This window comes from Tigriopus californicus, chromosome 6 (assembly GCF_007210705.1).
Source record: "Tigriopus californicus strain San Diego chromosome 6, Tcal_SD_v2.1, whole genome shotgun sequence".
Classification (NCBI taxonomy): domain Eukaryota; kingdom Metazoa; phylum Arthropoda; class Copepoda; order Harpacticoida; family Harpacticidae; genus Tigriopus; species Tigriopus californicus.
This window is the reverse complement of record NC_081445.1, coordinates 4,490,990-4,510,136: the sequence shown is the minus strand read 5'-3', so window position 1 is coordinate 4,510,136 and position 19,147 is coordinate 4,490,990. Positions and strand designations below refer to the sequence as shown.

Sequence of the window (19,147 nt, the reverse complement as noted above, 5' to 3'; positions counted from 1 at the left end):
GAAATGAAAGTCTATCAGTTTTGATCGAAATGCGAAAATATTGTCATAACGGTAGGAATTTCTTCAAATCAGGAAATGTGCTGTCTTTACGAAGGCTGACTTTTTACGCGTAGGTCAGGTCACGAAACTCTAGAAATAAGGACTTCGAGCGGACTCTCCACCACATCAACCTGCTCTCTGTCAAAGCAACTCGGAGCCAATTTTCGAAATAAGGCAATCATATAAGGTACACAGATCTCTTTCGTGGAAGGAAATGCATTTTTTTAATTCTCATTTTCGTTTAAGGTGGCTCGTTTCAAAATGATATCATAAACAAAGCTGTAAAAGTAGGTCAATTCAAATTGATATAAATTGTAATTCAAAATACAAAAAAAAGTAAAAAAAATGTGCATTTGCATGTGATTACAACATGACCTTAAGCCCATCTCCCGAGTACCCTAAGCATGATTTTGTGCCTAAATTTGTGCCTAAAATTTGGTTTATTGGTATTTCGGAAAATAGAGTGGGAATACCTCTTCTTTGGCAAACCCATCATCAAATGGCTGGCCCAGTGAGGGAGGTGCTGCCATCTGACTCCGTAACAAACAAAGAAAAAAATTATTGTTGATTGCCTAGGAAAAATAAAAAGGATTTTTATCATTTTATGGGAAAAAATAAAACAGATCAATTGCCTTTTTTCCTTCATCCCTTTTTTATGCAGATGCTCAGCATCTCAAATTACATGCCAAGTCAACTAGCTGGATAATGATAATTGGCTTATTTACTTCCAGTTTCCAACTGGGACCAGGCCCAATTTCATCCTTGATCAAAACGACTTCGACGTTCCCAGTTCCGCTCAATGCTCGAAAGATAAACTCATAGTAAGGAATATTGAAGAGATGGGTCAAACCGTGGATGATGCCGGTACAACTGATGGCGAGGTCATCTATTGNTATTTCGGAAAATAGAGTGGGAATACCTCTTCTTTGGCAAACCATCATCAAATGGCTGGCCCAGTGAGGGAGGTGCTGCCATCTGACTCCGTAACAAACAAAGAAAAAAAATATTGCTGATTGCCTAGGAAAAATAAAAAGGATCTTATCATTTTATGGGAAAAAATAAAATAGATCAATTGCCTTTTTCCTTCATCCCTTTTTTATGCAGATGCTCAGGATCTCAAATTACATGCTAAGTCAACTAACTGGATAATGATAATTGGCTTATTTACTTCCAGTTTCCAACTGGGACCAAGCCCAATTTCATCCTTGATCAAAACGACTTTGACGTTCCCAGTTCCGCCCAATGCTCGAAAGATAAACTCATAGTAAGGAATATTGAAGAGATGGGTCAAACCGTGGATGATGCCGGTACAACTGATGGCGAGGTCATCTATTGTGGGACTCTAACTTCTGGCGCACGATTCCCCGCGCCTAATGGCAACATTGAATTTGAGTTTAGGGCCACAAAATCTGGCAATGGACGAGGAGTGAGAACGTTGATTTGTTTTGATTAAGACCGCAGACACGATATAATTGAAGCATGCTTAAATTCACCCGGATCTGCTTCATTTATGCACAGTTGAAAGCGTGCGACTTCGAGGAGTGAGAATAACACACCTCCTACATTCATTGACAAATTAATAAATCACACTGGGCTTCTGAGCATTAGACATCGTTTAAGAAAGTTACTTTTTGTGGACTTTTATACCACTTCTGGAGTGCCGTTTCTTTAGTACTAAGTAAGATTCGTTCTTGTTAGGGATCTTTCGAAAAATGGGGCCTCTTTACAAAGCAAGGCAATACCGAATGAAATAGCAGTCTTCAGTGAGAGAGATGATTCACAAGTGTAAACAAATGTCATCTTTGATCTCGTGGCGATAACACTTTATTTTTTTGCTTTCAAAAGCGCAAAATAATTGGTTTTGAAGGGCCCGAAAGGCAAATTTTTCGACAGATCAATGATAACTTGATGATTCAAGATTTTGCGTACCAATAACGCATGTGGGCGCCTGGTTCCATCTCCTTTCGATGGCTTACGTCCGTTGTTCGACGCAATGTCAAAACCACGACAAGGTTATATGGGAGAATGCTCAATTCATTGGCAAACCCTTTAGCGTGTCTACCTTGGTGAAGTAGTGAAGCTTGATAATTTTATCGTTGGCGGTTATCAGAAGTCTCTTCAAATCCCAGCATCAACATCCTTAATTTATTGCTAATCTATCAACGTGAGAAGGCGACAGACCAAACACCAAAAAAGTGATAAGAAAGTTGAATATCCTACGTAAGATCTGTTGTGAATGGGCTTGGTTTGCAAATCATTATTCTTCTTCTAATCGCATTAGGGTTTACGTTTGTCTAATCAATCAAATAACGCGGTCAGTGACTCAAGAGTCAAGACTTATCAGGTTTTGCTTCCGCCTATTAAGGGACATTTTGAAATGCGATTGATAAGCCCATTAAGGCACTTACATCTGCTGGAGAGCCTCTTGAAGCCATTGGAATCGTTATTTATAATGTACGGTAGTAGTTGGCCTCATCTACAACGATCACTCCACAATAAGAACAAGCAAGCAAAATCAATCGATCCCAATTGGCTCGGGCGATGCGAGAGTTGCAAATGAAGAGCTCTGTTGGCTGACAATCTGGAATACAACTACTCCTCTCGTTCAAAGCCAGGGCCTCGGGTGCATTTCCACAAATTTCTAGTTGTCCAAGTAATGTTTAGATTCCACATATGTCAACATTTCTCTCTGGCATTACATAAGAAGCTCTTCTTTGGAGTGTTCACTAGTGAATACGTACATATCTCGACTCTAACGAACCCACAAAAGAGCTCAGTACCCAAAGGCAGAGACAGTGAGTGGCTTGCCTATCCTTGCTTGACGTCGGAGACCTAACACTCCAAAGATGTCGGCCTCGACAAGAGAATTCAAACAGTACGAGTTTTGGCCTCTTACTATTACATGATAAATAATGCTCCTTGACTGATTATGCAGATTTAGAAACAAAAATAGCGCTGAATTGTGGAATTATGCATTTCATAGACTTAATTTGACAGCCTTGGAATCTTATCAAAGCTGGCTCACAAGTCAATCTCAATTGAGTTGGGGCTTCTCTTACATCCGAAATATAGAATATCGTAAGTATTCTAACTCCTACTGTGACAAAACGAGGGGCTTATGGTGTCCATTGGGGCCAGGAAAATGACTCCAACAACAAACGAAGAGTGAAGGTCTTAAATGCGATTTTGATGAGGTTGGACCGACAACATTTGCTCTGGGAATGAGAAGGAGAGAGAGAGAGTTCCACGAAATGCTAAAGCTGCGATCTCATTTCAAATCGGCTTAATATGGATTGTAGTCTCATATTTACGGTACTCCTGGCACGAATTTGTGTTTGTTCAACAATGAGCTACTGGTAATGTTGACAGAACCCAATCAATCTACAAAAACGTAAGCGCTATTTTTAATCTAGTCAGAAGAGGATGAAGGTAGGTGGCTAAAGAGCCAATGGAAAACTGGACTGGAGTTAGGAGAAACTCGTGCAATTAATTGTCAATGTGGCTGATTCCAAAAAGTGCAGTTTCTCTCATTCTGATCGATGTGTTGGGCCAATGCGCCAGATATCTCCATGTCTGTTGAGCGGAATTTTCAGACATGAAACTGTAAATTTGTGCAATTGAAGCAAAGGCTCCAGACGTATGTCTATCATTCAAGTGAGGATTTTATTGACTGCAAAATTTTGAATCTCGGTTTTTGACCTTGAAAGCGGAACTCAAAATGAGATTGACTATATGGCAGCAATACGTGAACGGCTTCAACAATAAATGCCCGTTTTGAATAATTCTTTTAATGGACTGTCAGTAGGATTACAAACAAATCATCAGATTTCCAATCAAGATAAGTTTCCTTTTGGTGGTCTGACGATAAATCATTTGAAATTAGAGCTCTCCCAATAGAAGCAGCATAAAATACGATTTCAATTTCAGCGAAATAAATTTCTACCGTCCAGAGAGTGAACACAACAGCAGTGAATTATTCGCTTTCTAATACAGCAGTTCACTTTGAAACAAATCCATTGCCCACACGAACTTGGAACTTGAACTATATTAAGCGACACTTTAATCAACATTGAAGCTTTGAAATGCAAAATTCACTAATGGCTTGGATAGCTCATGTTGTTGTCTGAGCTTGTTCGGTCTTTAAAACTATAGGCCCTCTATTTAAAACGCTTTGAAAGCACCCCCTCCCGAATGTCTTGTCAACCTCTAGCCATGCTCTAGCTTGCTCGAGAATTTCGGAATACGTAGAAAAAGCATGCACGGAACCTCATCGGTGTCCATTCCAAGACTAGCCTTGAGGGGTCGTACATTCCACGATCCTTTCAATCCTTACTCACGATTTTGTGAAATTTTGGAATAGGCCAGACTTTGACAAGTCAATATGGGGGCTTACTCCCTGCGTCAGTTTAGACTTATGGAGGGAAACCATATCAGATTGCCAATCAAGCCTGTGATATGCCTTAAACGAAAAGAGCATACTTTACTTTATGTTTCCTTGAACGACACTGGGTATTGTGCAATGAGATTTGCAAGATTATACGGCCTATAAATCAATTGGATCAGCTATCATTAGAAAAGTGCTATTCTATTGTCGATCGGTCTGCATAATAAGATATTCCTCTCACAGCTTATGGGCTGCATGAAGTTAAAGAAACGACATATCTGAATGAAAATTAAACTCACGCTAAACATTCCATCACTCTCTACGATAGGCTTGTCCTTTGGTGGGTCTTCTACCGGTTTGGCCCCCAAAAGCACATCGCTTTCATGTGGATGATCACTTTTCCCCTCATCGGAAATATTAGCGCTCATGTTTTGCGAAAACAGGATCGGAAATGGCACAGGAACTCCTGGACTGGCGAGATGTTTTGATCAACTAACAACGCCCGCCTCTTTCCATCTCCCCACGGACAAACAAACAAGCAATCCTTGATGCAATGCACACCCAGTTTGCAGCGCGAGAGATAATTTCGTATGTTTTCAATCGACTGTTACTCTTCCTCATGAGAGGGCTCTTTGCCGAATAATGTTCTTCATGCTTGAGATTCAAAATTCGGACAAGCCAAGCCAACGGAGTTCGTTGAGTCAAGTTCCCCTTCAGGCAAAGTGGACACGACGATCGAGTAAGACTACTCGGTCACCAGCAGATTCCTTCCTTCCACTGTAGCACTCTAGAACTGTAGAACTGTGGCAATGTTGCTATTTCATCTGTCTCGCTCGGTGAAAAAAAGATGGATAAATCATCTTTGGAATGATTGGGAAGGAGGGGCCTTAATAGGGAATTCCTTGCCCTGAGAATTGGTTTTTCTTTGTGGCTTCATCTGAACCTGCATTTCTTCGAAAATCACGGAAATTTCGCACCAGCAGTGGTTGAGAGTGGGTGATGAAATGTACTCAATGTCAGAAACCCCATTCAAGCGCCTTTCCATGGAGAAGTTGATTTTTCATGCACGGGGGCAAAAAAATTATATCAACCTCGAGTTTTTCGGTTTTCACTCGCTTGAAGAAACTGGTTTTCTCACGCATGTCATATTAAGTCGAGAATAAAGAGTTGAGTACAAAATTTATTGGCACCTTACAAAAGAATGCTCCATGTATAAGACTTCAATGAATGATGGTAAATCACTGCACTGTTTCAAATGTTCGGACACTACCTTATGAGCAATATTTCTAGCGCTCTCAAAGACCTTTTTCAGGCCTGTTTCGTGGTATTCGTCCTTTCATAGCGATACTCAGGGTAAATGTATGTACAATACTGTCCTAATCTTACAAAACATGTGTATTTGTTACCACAAGGTAAGCCAGAAAGATCATGTACAATATGAACATACTGTTTTTGTATGGATTATATTCTTGGCACTATGCAAATAAAACGAGCGAGGTCATGCTTTCAGCACAGATGCCAATGAACATATTTTTGTCATAACTAGACCTAAAAAAGCTTGGCAAATATCTAAAACCTAGGATTTCCTTTTGTTTGGCCCAACTTGGGACTGATTGACTGAAATGTCATTTTGAGGGGTAGATACCGTCTTTGTTCGGTTTTCATACTAACTTTACAAATATGGTCTGAGTTTAAATGTTCATTCTACTGTGGTGACAATTTTTTCAATTGTTTCGTCACTACAGTAATAACTCAGAAACGAACATCAAAAAGAGAGATTTTCCTCATTTAGGACAGGATACGTAAGCTGATCAAGATCAAAGTAAAAGAATAAGATGCATTTAAATTTTAGATTTTCCTGCTACTGCAGTAACAACTTACACGTTATAAAGAATTACTTGGTTATTTGCGCTTTTTTTGGTTTTATGCCTCGCCATAATATCATTTTCCAATTATAAGCATATCAAAATCGAGTTCTTACTATTTGGCAATTTTCACCAGCTTTCATATTACCTTAATGGCAATTTTTTCTTCTTTTTTCCAACTCTGGTCGGAACAAAAAAGTTATCAAATCAGTCTGCGTTAAAGAAGTAGCAAGACTTTAGGATATTTACACGATCCTTTCGAAAATTCGTCTTGCAACACAAGCTGAGGAATTGATGAATGGTAAGCGGGGTTTTGAATCGCTTCTGATCTGTGACTCATTCTAGTGTGACAACAAATTGCAATTAAATGGTCCTGTACAAACGCTTCCATTTGCCCCATGCAATTTTAGCCAAAACAAACTCTCTCAAGGAGATGAGATTAAGAACTTCAACTTTATTTAACTTGGTAAGGAAGAAACGAATGTATACATGAATATATCAGAAATTGTGTTTCCATTCTACATACAAATTAAAAAATATCCGTGCTTACCCCTTGATCAGCCGGTTCAGATCGTGGCGGTTGATCCCGCGATTCTCCTGCAGGCAATACCGCCTCAGTTTCAGCCGCGTTATCGTCCCCCATACTGGAAGTTGATAAAAAAACGATCCAATGTGATCAATCTTGAACATGTGCCTTGTCAGCACCTAAATCTGGGCAAAAACGATTATACTGGCATGATAGTGAAAGCCTTCAAGTGGCGTGATGAACACCTGTACAACTTTTGAGGACGAACGTCGTCCGAACTTGACTCATTGAGTCATGGACTCTCTTAGCTAAGAACTTAGATCAATGTCCTTTATAGGGATGGACGAAATAAAGGGTGTCCCAAAAGAGCTGATTGATGAGGTCTCCCTTCCCCCTTTTTGAATGTGACGTCAATTCAGCGATGCTCTCGCTCGCTGAATCTTTCTCACCTTCAGATGACCCTCTGTTCCCGGAAGATTGACTTCAGACGGATCGATCAGGTTCTGATGGCACTCACTAATTAACGGATCAATAGCAATGTTCCACTGTTTCAAGGCTCGGTGAAATGTTTGGAAAGCGATCACGTTTGGCGTTCTTGTCCGGAGAACCAGACGGGAATGTTCTGTGTGATAGTTTGGAGGTGACCCTTCTCTCCTCTAAATCTTGTGCCTTTTCTTAGGGTTCCCTCTGTCACGTGGAACGTATGTTCCTCGAACATCAACTCAATCCTACTTATCGCTCTCTTAAAACATTTGTCTTAGGCATTTGACGGCTAATACTGTTTGAGTATACATCCAGGTTAGAATGAAGTAAGTGTTGCACTAGCTGATTGATCTGATTGGAGTTCGTGAATATGGCGAACCTGAAAGGAGGTTCCAGAGACTTGTTCCACTTCTTGTGTCGAGCCAGTACACGACGACGAGGTCTCTTTCGCCGGTCTTGAAGCACGTATGACCGTACGCCTCCACGCCTCCAAAAGAATAGAGTGACGCAAGGAGTCAATGGGCATAGATTGGGGAAATGGACACCTTTGAAGGGGCACTTGAAGCGCTGTGGTTCATTTTTAACTTGTCGACGCAAAAATGATCTGTGACAATATGGTGGACTTCTACAGTAACATAACCGCTAGATACTACGGATCAGTCAAGCCAAATTGCAAGAGAATATAGAGTGGCTTTCTACGGGAATTGCCTCCATGGCATGTGTAGCACCATGGAGGAAGAATAGCTTTCCATTTGAGGCGAGCGCAAGAGGGGCCAATGGAATAGGATTTTTCTTTTATTTTTAGCTGGAAGGGCTTTCCATGCGGATGACGGTGTGATGATGAAATAAGGCAAGTCAAGGTGAGATTCGAACTATTGCGTGCTGAATTTATTTCAGACAAGAACAAGTTATTTTTGTTGCAAGGAATTGTATCATACAATATGTGTAATTTCGCTAGATCTAGGATTAAATAATTCAGATCGTTGTCCGGCTCAAAAGGGAGATACCTTTATCAGATCAATTCAGATTCTCAGATCAACGTGTTCTTCAAATAGGAGAAGATTATCTTTTAAAATACTAGTTCAAAGTTAGTCTTAGGGGTGTCGTGTTTATCTGAATAAATTGGGCTGCTCAGGCTGCTGTATGAGAGGGCGTTTCCCAGAACACAAGAGACTCCTAAAAGGCGATAACGTATGCATGTTTCTCGATTACACTCGAACTTAGCCATGAGCCGAAATGAGCCCTCCTTATCCTTGACCCCCACTTCCATCAGATCTTGATGACAACTCATACTCTTCTGGATGTCATTCGCCGCGCTTCAAAACGGCCGCGACCAAAGCGGCTCCACGTCCGGATCCGTCCTCGGAGAGCATGAGGTCGAACTTGTAGTCGATGCCCATGAGCTGACTGATGCGGGACTGCATAACGTTCTTGAAATGCGGGTGATAGCGGAACAGGGATCCGTCGATGGCAATGACCACATCCTTGTAGTCCATCTTTTTGAGCAGGGCCGTGATGCCCGCTGAGGCCATGAAGGAGGCTCGTCGAGACACGACCTCGCACACATACCGCAACGAGGAGCAATCCTCGTCCGTCACCGAGGTCGGATCGATGTCCATTTCCACGAGGCAAGCTTTGGCACGAGTGTAGTCACCCACAGGGTCGGACTCGATCTCCGAAGCATATCGGGTGAAGAATGAACCTGCAAAACAACATTGAGAATGACTACATATAGGCTGGCCAAAACTGGGAGTAAGCCACACCGTGAAAGCGCTCAGCCCCAAACTGGATGAAACTTGGGTCATCAATAAGTTACTTATAAAAGGATCTAGATTCGCCGACAGTAACACCTGCTGAAAGTAACAAATCAATCGTGTTTGAGGACCAAAGCCTGCAAAGCTAGCTTCCCCTCTAAAATATAGCCCGACTTTAATCAAGCCGGACGCATGTTATACCCCAATCAAAGCTTTCACGGGAACTTAAAAGAAAAAAAGGGTGAAGGTCTGAAATGCTCCATGACCTTAAATGACATGCGCAACTCCAAGTATACCTGAAGACAAGGTTTGTGTGCACCATTCCACTCGTTGCGCACATCAGGATATGGCTCACAGTTTTAAAATACATCATCATTAGTATATGAGTGACCAAGTCATTGAGAGAGGCGTCTCAGCAAATGGACAAGCCGTCACTAACCTCTTTCAAGGATTTTATCGCGGTGCGCCCCAAAGAAAATCAGATCGTCTTTCATGAGGTCCACCAAGACCTGTCTGATCAATTCACCCATGTACATGCCACTGATCATTTTTTCGAAGATCTGTTTGCCGGGATTGACCGACATGTCATCAACATTTCTGTCCCACTTGGTTCGAATGAAGTCCAATTCGCCCTTGTCCCCAAATGCACCCCATTCTGTGTTAACCAGCATATGCTTCTGGCCTTTGAAGTCATCCTGGTCAATGGTGTGGATATCCTCAATCTCTTCCAAGTAGCAAGCATTGGTTCCAGTTCCCAAGATCAAGCCCACACGGCAACGAGGCTCGTGCCAAGCACAACTCATGAGGCACCCTGAAACGCAATTTAAATGAGGAGGCTAGTCTTGTCATCTAGCTCATTGATCAGCATCTACATTCGCATCCGCATCATACCAGTGGTGTCGTTGAGAATGGCGCAGATCTCGATATCCACATCGCCCCGTTTACGGAGGGATTCATGGAGCAATCTGACGACGTCCTCGCCCTCCACCCCTGAGCAGCAGAAGCCTTTGGTCCACTTGACCAATCGAGCCTTGGCCAAGCCTTCCTGGGCACACGGGAACGAAAAGGTGAAACCCAGGGGAAGCTTCTCGTCGCCGATCTCACGATCTTTGACAAAACTGGCCAAGCAAGATGCGATATGGTCGAAGAGCTCCTCGCCCGTGCCTGCAAACAGGAACCTTGTTATCACAGACTGGTCAGCCTTAAGCTAGAGCGAAGACAAGTGGCGTCAAAAGATGATGCTTGAAGGATCTTGATTGGCGCCCGCCTGGCTTTAAAATGTACCTCTCATGATGCTGAGGGGAATGGCGTAGATCTTGCTGTCCATAAGGAACTCCTGGTCGGGAGTGAGTTCCATGACGATGACACGGAAGTTGGTACCGCCCAAGTCAAGAGACAAGAACTTGCCCTGCTCCTTCCCATTTGGAAGGCGTCGTACGTAAGTCGGAAAACATTTGACACTGGCCGTTGCATGGCTGGCGTTACCCAAACCATCCTATGGAAAATAATTGAACCAAAGATTTTCAACAGCCGTATGTGCACTCCCTCTATCTAATAAGTAGGCACCCATGTTGCATAAATGTAGCCAAAATGATCATGCCGTTTGGCATTCGGCCAAGGGCCTCGAGGCATTTAGATTGTACGTCAAAGAGTCTATGTAGTTGGACGCATATTCGAAACAGACGAAACAGACAAGGCATTGCCGAACCAGTTCTTTTACAAGGCGGTCAAACATGCCTTGAGGTTAATTCAGGTATGCATAAGAGATCTATTTCTTGGGCGCCACTTGACCACATACACATAGGACTTAACTGTCACGGAACTGGTCAAGCTTCATTATGGACGGGACACAAGTTCCGCTGAACGCGCTTTCAAGAAACTAAAACAAGTATTTATGGCTCTGGTGGTGGGTTACATGTACGTATGTTAAGGATTGAACCTGAATATGGTCAAAACCCCAGGTATTAAGAAGGGTGATGGAATGGATTTTTTGACGTACAAGTAAACTTGAATGAAGGGAATGTGTAATTCAAGATTTTTGAAGTGCAGAATGTAAAGCAAAGCTCACGCTTGAGTGGGCAATCCCAGTCTTTTACAGTCAAAAGGATAGTGTACAATAGCTTTTGAATACATAGGATGATAAAGTGATTCAAATCATTGCCCTTATTTCATATAAAGGAGATGTTTTCTGCTTCAAAATATTGGAAGGATCTAAAATGCGCCAAGTGTTGCTCTTGGTTCGAACGTTGAGATGATACGCAACATCGCTAATCATTCCCCTCCCCCCAACAAGATTTTCCTATCAAACTCGCAGAGAGGAGCACTAATTTGGCTCATTTTGGGACGATTTCACAATTTAAGTGGCGATTTGGCTCATTTTGGGACGATTTCACAATTTAAGTGGCGTTTATGAACATCAAGTTCACCCCACATATCGTTTTCGGCATTTTCCCCCTCCCTTCTCGTCCGATTTCCTTAGTGTTTCAAATTTGAGTGTCATCCATAACGTGACAACTACTCTGGTCATTACTCCGCATGGCCCAAATTGTGGGGTCAACAATCTGGACATCTGCATGCACGCCAAAAAGATTCTCCCGAAACGTTTAACTTCGAAATCGGAAACGATTTGAAATTCCTAAAACTTCCCTGTCTTGTCCATAATTTGGCTCAAAGCCAGGATGAAAGCAACATGGAGGAGAGAGAATACACCCATCTCAAACAGGTCAAAAAGGACGCACTGTATTCAACATCTTCGAGTTTCAGGCCCGTTTCTAATGTCACGACTAATAATGACTTTCAACAACTAGGGGTTAGGTGGTGTTACAGCAAATGGTGGCATGTCTTTGTTGAGTTCGAGTCTAAAATTCACTTGGAGTGATTAACAATCTCAGATTCTTTGAAATAGCATTAATCGGGTTCTACACTTCAATTCACTTTGATCCGCTTCATTCCGCATTCAATTCAAAACGGGAGCACACGTGATGACATTTGGAGCCTTTTGACATCATCCTATGTATTTTGAAAAGGTACTGACCGACCGGTTGAACGAGCTTTGATTCTCACTCCATAGAATTGATTTACCCTACAAAAAACCGTTTCTGATATTGTGGTCTCGATGACCGAGCGACAAGTGCCTCTAGTGTAAGAATACACCAACAATTTCTGTTATCACGTCTGAGGTTAACGAGCCACAAAATCCGAATTGTGCCTTACATCAATGGCCTTCCTCATTTCCTGCTCCACGATATGGATATGATCGTTGTTCAGCCTGAGATCCCGGACACAATCCTCAATGAGACGTCTCCGACGACTCAGAATGTGCGGCTTGTAGGTCTCCAAGACCTCCCGCATGAGACCCGTGGGCAATTGATCTTTGGTTTTGGCCATCTTTTCCTTCAAGGCACCCCGGTAGTCCGGCATGGTCTCCGACCCAGATCGCCCATGGTAATCCGAGTCTCGCCGGACAAAGGTCCCGGATTTGGATCGGACATACTTGTCCGAATCCTTGAAGCTAGATGACCGCGGAGTCTGATCCGTGTCCGTGCTGTTTTCAAAGGCCGGGTTCTGCCGTTCGCTGGCCATGGCTGGTCCCTCACTTAACGGCAACAAGTCCGCACCAGATACCGTACAATTTCGGAAACAAGATTATGGTGGTTGTTGAGGTGGCGGTAGTAGTAGTCCTTGGTAGTACTTGTGATAGATACACTTGACCCGATGAACAGGAGAGTATTAGCGGTGTGGTTTCGTCTGAGGTTGAGACGGCACTGAGCGAAGAGCGAGAGAATGAGAACTTTTAGTCAGGCTTGCCACAGATTTGATGATTTGCCAAAGAGAGAGAGAGTTATTCATTCATGGTTTGTAATTTTTTTTTTGCTTTGAGGACTTGCTAGGGCAACATGAACCACAATCCTAGAAAAATGAGAATCATTTGGGATATATGATGCACCTGGTTTTGGACAGGGATTGGGTGTCGTATGTGATAAAAACGCCCACCGAGGGCCCATTTGAACGTAGGCATAGTTTCGGACAATCTATGTGTACATTGGATTGATTCTTAACTGAAGAGGGATCAATAATAGTACATACCAATGTAATCGCATTAAAAGAATAGTCATATACCTCTGGAATTGTTTCGATTGCAAACACATGAATGCTAGAGAGACAGCTAGAAGAAATGGATGCAATGATTTTGGATTATGGATTTGGCAGCGCTGTCGGCAATGAAATGGATGTAGCTTTCTTTTGGATGGAAAAAAGAAAGCTCAGAACAGGACTTTGTTATTACAGCATAGAGGGCTCAATACAAGCAAGGATGCAAGATTATCAGTGGAAAAATGCATTTTCATATGCTATTATATGGTAAGAAAGCTTTGTCAAGTAAGTAGTCAGCTAATAATTGACAAACTATGCATTTAGAGAAGATCATGATTCATGAAACTTCCAAATTGAGGTATTCAAGAGAGAAAAGGCGATGATGACAAAAAATACACATTGCATCGTGTAATGCTGATTTGTTCAAGCAGAGCCTCCTGCTTAATCAAATCTCATCATTTTTGAACAAGTGTCCCTATCCTAATAACACACTTTAAGCAGTCAAGAACCTCCCAAAAATAGAGAGTTGCGTTGTGCTCATAAACTTTTGCTGAAATGTCACATATGTTGTGAAAGTTCATAGAAAAGAATTATTGTGGTGGTGCTAATATTTGGTTGCTAAATATCTGAGCTGCGAATTTCTGGCGAAAGTAGCCGATAAAGGCAGGAGACCAAGAAGATTTGAGGAAATGATATGATTTTTGTACCCTTTGCCTCGCATCCCACTTTACCCGGACGAAAAAGAAAAACAATCAATTCTCTTCATCCGGAGCTTGACAAAAACTCAAAAATCATTCATGATGCCAGACTTGGATCTGGAAACCTGACGATCCTTGAAGGAGGAGGAAATATTCTAATCTGGTCGGCTTCTAACGAGCAGAGAACGTCTTGAAACCTCGAGATGGATCGTATAGTTTTCCAGGAGAAAGCTTCCCTCTTGGCCTTGGCTTTCACCTTGCTCGGGCGGAATAACACGTCATGACGAGAGTCGAGAGCAGACAACTGAAAACCTTCTGAAATCTGACTCTTCCTTTTTCCATGATTGTCCCAAATTCCTGAATCGGTCGATTGAGGATACATGTCCATTTTCCGTGGCCTCGACAAAGACTAGAAAAAAAAGAAGAAATGAAGCTTCCACCACTTTCCCCCAGACAAGGAAAAGGTGGCGTTGGCTAAAATGTCCTCTATTCAACCTTGAGATCACATTGGAGGTCATGCAGAGGCTGGGCTGATGATGCAAGAGGAGGAACACGGTGGATCCGTAGAAAGCTGCAAAAAGTGGGAACGAAAAGGGCGGAAGGAGGCATCTGGAACGAGACTAGACTATGTGTGATACAGGACTAATGTCCTTTTCATTGCGAGGATGCAGCGCCCTCTGCCTCGTCTTGGTGCTGACAAACAAATCCTGAAATAAGAGAATACGCGTCATAGAAATGAGTGACATGGCTCCCTAGTTAGTCGGTTCTAGCCTTGCCCATGGTGCCTCCTGCCTTGATCTGTAGAGCTCGGAGATAAAATTCTTTTTGAGGGCCAAATAATCACCAACATTTTTTTTTTGAAAGCACGGAATGACTTTTTCCACAGGGAAAAAATCTCTATCGCAAAGATATAAGCCTGCTTAAAAGCAAAAAGACACAAAAAACCAACGCGAAACTAATTTTGCAAAAGTTTCAAGCAAGTACGATATGTTTCTATGCATTTCATTATTTCAAAATTTTTACAAAACAAACGCCCTTACAGTTGTCCCATAACTTTGACCTCCAATTAATACCCTAAACCATACAGGTTTCTAGATCAAATTTGGTTGCTCTGGGTGAAAAGACCTCTAAAATGCAAACATTTTCTTTTTTTAATTTTCTCTTGCATAATAATAATAATAATATTTATCTATTTACGGTACACAGACAGATGTCTTGAATAGATTCAAGTCACAAATATCTTTACACAATCACTCCAAAGTGAATCTGATCAGTAATCGAGTTTGAATTTGCTGATTGATGATACCCACGTATTGAAGGTTGGTCTGGAATGCTTTGGAGGAAGTTATCCAGGTCCTCTTTGAATTTGGGGAGAGGATTTTTTTTCAACGTAGATGGCCCGAAGGGAGGAGGGCAGTCAGTTTGATGCAGAGTCTTGGGCCTCTCTCAAGAAATGAGTGGCGCATGATTGATTTTGCAATATTCTTTTTGTGGCTCCAATGGGGTTGGATACATGTAACACATTCATTGTCTTGTTGGACGAAATTAATATCTGTCCTATGGGATAGCTCATGAATACACATATGTAATATATGTAAGATATGTATGTAATATGGCATACCGTTCGTGACTTCTTTGCACACTGTACAGGCATAGATGCTGAAGTCGATCCCAGGAGGAGAATTTAGACATTCCAGTGATTTGCCAAGTGAAGCGCCGGAGACTACTCACCATTTTGTTTAGCTCGCCAACAAGATATGGGCTCCAAATCACATCAACCAGACGACATTGTACGATGGATTTGTAGTTGGTAACCATAGCTAACCTATCCCCGGTCTTGAAGGTGCGTAAGGCCCAGCCTGCCGTCTGAGCAGCTTTAGTTACCTTCTTGCTGAGGTGAATATTGAATTTTCCATCATCCTGAAAAGTAACACCAAGGTCTTTGATGCAAGAGAAAAATTCAATCTCAGCTCCCTCATTATCTAAGTAATGTGGAGGGAAAGCCGATGAGCCATAGGACATGATCTGGAATTTGGATCCATTTAGTTTCATGTTGCTCTCGTCGACCCATTTCTATATATTATGAAGATCCTCTTGGAGAAGGGAGCAATCTTGGCCCTTTCTACTAGCAATGAGCTTGGTGTCGTCAATTAGAGAGCAAATACTTTCTTGCGACAAACTTAGAAAATTGGGAAAATGCAGTATTTAAAGGAGGTGCAGAAGGTATCTTTTACAATACATTTTCAAAACTATCCATGAGCTTTTTCCTCAACCAGGTTTTAATTGTCAATTGCAATGAATGTAATTGGTAGCCCTGATCGCAACCTCCCGTGATTATTTATTTAATCCCATCAGTAGTGAAAACCCCATCACATTGAATTCAGATAAAAAATAGTTATTTAAGATCATTGGAATAAAAAACATTAGAGTACCAAAAGGACTTTTTGTTAGAGATTCGAAAAAAAATCAGGCAATTAAACTTTACATTTTTTTATAATAATTTTTTATAAAATTATTCCAAAGTATTTCTATTTTTTGCTTAGATAACTCAAAATGCACAGCAAATTGCAGAAAAATGTCAAATATTGCTCTTAATCTTGCAAAATTTGCAGACGCAATAAACTTGCAGAAAAATCTCGGATGTGCAAGTTTTTTTGCAAAATTTGCACAAAATGCAGGATACAAGTTTTGGCCTGCCCTAGTAATGAGTACCGTCATACATTCCATTCAAAATATTCTTTCTTGCTTACTTGGCAAATTTCTGTGTTTCACGCACCATCATCTCGTTAAATCGACGGAGCCTTTTGCCGAGTTAAGCAGAGCTTTGCCCACTCAGACACTATGAGATGTTCCGTGCACAATCGAGTACATCATCCAAATAAGATATGTATAAATGATGTACGGGATGAATGATTACTCACGAAACTAGGTTTATTAAAATGTCTTGAGACAATATATGTTAACGTCTTGTGAATACTGCGAAGTTGTTGGATTGCCAAACGTGTGTCCGTTTGGCGGTCAGATGTCGACCAAATGCCAGCCCAATGCTCGCAGAGTTGTCATAATCCATCATAACTAGCTCCTCCAGCCCTTGATCATAGATGAACGATGTCACATGAACCGGTCGTATCAAATAGCTTTGTGATTCTGTGTGAATCAAACTCTACGTCGTTCCTATCACCAAGGAAAAGCTCCAGTACCCGAGGGGCTGGTCAGCCCAGCTATAACCATGGGTGAGGAATGTTGGCTATAAATTTGAAGGGAGGAGAAACAGGAAATCCTTGTCTGCCACAACCGGCTATCACAACGATCAAAACCCTCTCAAATCCAATGAAGAATGTTTTAGAACCGGCAGTCTCAATTTGGAGTTCGAGGAGATAAGTCAGTTTTTGAACCTCTCCGAGAAGGAACCACCTCCTATTGTTAAGTGCTGGGACTTTGCCATTGTTGTAGTGCCAAGAAGTGGGAACTATTTCGAAGGACAGAGATCGTCATCGTATGGGAGTAGGAAACCCAGGAAGCCGTGCAAAAGAGCAAGAGGACCTTGTATGTGAAGCTTTCCCTCCATATCAGATTCAAGTGGTCTTGAAGAGTAGGCTTCAATATATTAGAAAAGGAGAGCGAGACAAAGCTAGGCACCTGTAAAAGGCGTTTTGTTCAACCCGTTAATTCGGTGTTACGCCATTCAGATTTGAGCTTTGTTGGGACATCTCCACCCTAGCTCCCCCTGGTTTCAAACATTAGAACGTGATCTCGACTGAACAGACAAGTGTGAAGCTTTGGGATTTCATACTCGTGCACCCTATGGTTCTACCAAGAAGGAAGTGTCACCACACTTCTTAGTGATGACAAAAAGTTGGCATCAAATATTTTTTCCGTATTTTTTGGATGTTTTGTCACTTGTCATGTAATATGTCATCTTTATCAAAAGAATGTTGGACTTATATGGTTCAAATAATTGTCGAATGATCTTCTTGTATGGCGAACAAATTTGTCAGTGAAAATTTGTTAACACTTGTTAACACCCTATAGAGAGGTTAAAACTTTGAAATTTCATACTATGGCGCCCTCTGGTTCTACCATGAAGGAAGTGTCACCACACTTCTTACTGATGGCAAAAAGTTGGCACCAAATATTTTTTTCCCGTATTTTCGACATGTTACACTTGCGATGTAATGTCACCTTTATTAAGTGAATGTTGAACTTAAGTGGTTCATCTCAAGTGTACAAACACAAAGCAGAACTAATGAACATCTAAAACATCAATTAATACGCTCAAAAGTACAAGAGGGGGCTTTTTTTGTTCGTATTGTGAAATTGTGGAATTTCTTGCTGCTGAATCTAAGACTGTCCTCTAGTCTAGCCTTATTTCAGCGTGGACTTCTAGACGTCATTTTACTGCCGCTCTGCAAATGTGCTATCCGTCCTCAATGAAAAACATTTTTACACAAACTCCATGTGTGATCTAATCTTTTGGCGAATGACTCCTATCATCTCCTACTTCTCTACCTTTAATCTTATTTAGTTTTTAACCTTTGGCTTCAACATTTCATTTTTAAAACCATTACTCTTCTATCATCATCTCTTGGTGCCTTGAGTGGTTTCACGATAAACAATAAATAAAATGATTGTCAAACGATTTCCTAAACATGGCGTAAATGGAAAAAAAAATTACCAATGAAAATTTGAAAGCACTGGATGTGCTAAAATCATGGTAGTTCTTGCCGCAATTGTGGCGCAGCCTGACTAGCTCACACAGCTGAAATCCGATCCAGTACTTTACACGCCTCTATGGCGAACGCATTCAAGGTGTCCTGACCAATTGACATTTTGAGATCCGAACTTGAATAAATTGCATGCAAAGAAAGCCGCTGCTATGGAATACACAATTTTCTTTTACAAGAACTGGTTTTCAAGGTATGATTAGTATGATAGAAGTATTATCCTTTAAAACCACTTGAAGCTAAATTTGATGTTAGAGAATGACTTCATGTATATCAAGAAATTCAACAAGTTTGAGCTTCATGATCTTCTCAAACACCTTCGCAATATTCGAAGTGATAGAAATCGGCCTATAGTTACTGGGAAGTGACTTATCTCCCCCTTTGAAAATTGGAACAACATGAGCTACCTTCAGAGAAGAGGGGAACTTGCCCTGGTCCAAGATGCAACGCATCAAGTGCGAGAAAAGAGGAGCAAGAACCTGTGAGCATCTCATCAGAAACTGAGGTGTCACTCCATCAGGGCCAGGGGAGCTCAAGAGTCTCAAGTCCCTGATGGCCTCTAAAGCATCCTGATCTGTGACT

General features: G+C 41.6%; 2 protein-coding genes across 4 annotated transcripts in view; both read right to left on the bottom strand.

The window, feature by feature from the left end:
• The window catches only part of LOC131881897 (solute carrier family 2, facilitated glucose transporter member 1-like), a 21,626-nt gene extending 14,174 nt beyond the window's left edge, over window positions 1-7,452 (bottom strand). Inside the window, exons 1-2 of one of the 3 annotated variants that reach the window (XM_059228888.1) lie at window positions 7,264-7,452; window positions 6,839-6,932 (exon numbers count right to left, since the gene is read on the bottom strand). In XM_059228888.1, the coding sequence (XP_059084871.1) occupies window positions 6,839-6,931 (93 nt within the window). In that variant the 5' untranslated portion in view covers window position 6,932; window positions 7,264-7,452. Of the gene's footprint in view, window positions 1-2,447; window positions 2,597-4,722; window positions 5,021-6,838; window positions 6,933-7,263 lie in introns of those variants that run through there. The other 2 variants (XM_059228887.1, XM_059228890.1) reach the window with 2 other exon arrangements.
• A 706-nt stretch (window positions 7,453-8,158) lies between these two features.
• Window positions 8,159-12,679, bottom strand: LOC131881997 (hexokinase type 2-like; the record flags this gene model as incomplete). The annotated part of the gene is given in 5 exon segments (XM_059229008.1): window positions 8,159-8,999; window positions 9,491-9,862; window positions 9,943-10,215; window positions 10,336-10,546; window positions 12,265-12,679. Coding segments are annotated over 5 exon segments (1,623 nt in total). The 3' UTR covers window positions 8,159-8,601.
• Between the last annotated feature and the right edge of the window lie 6,468 nt (window positions 12,680-19,147).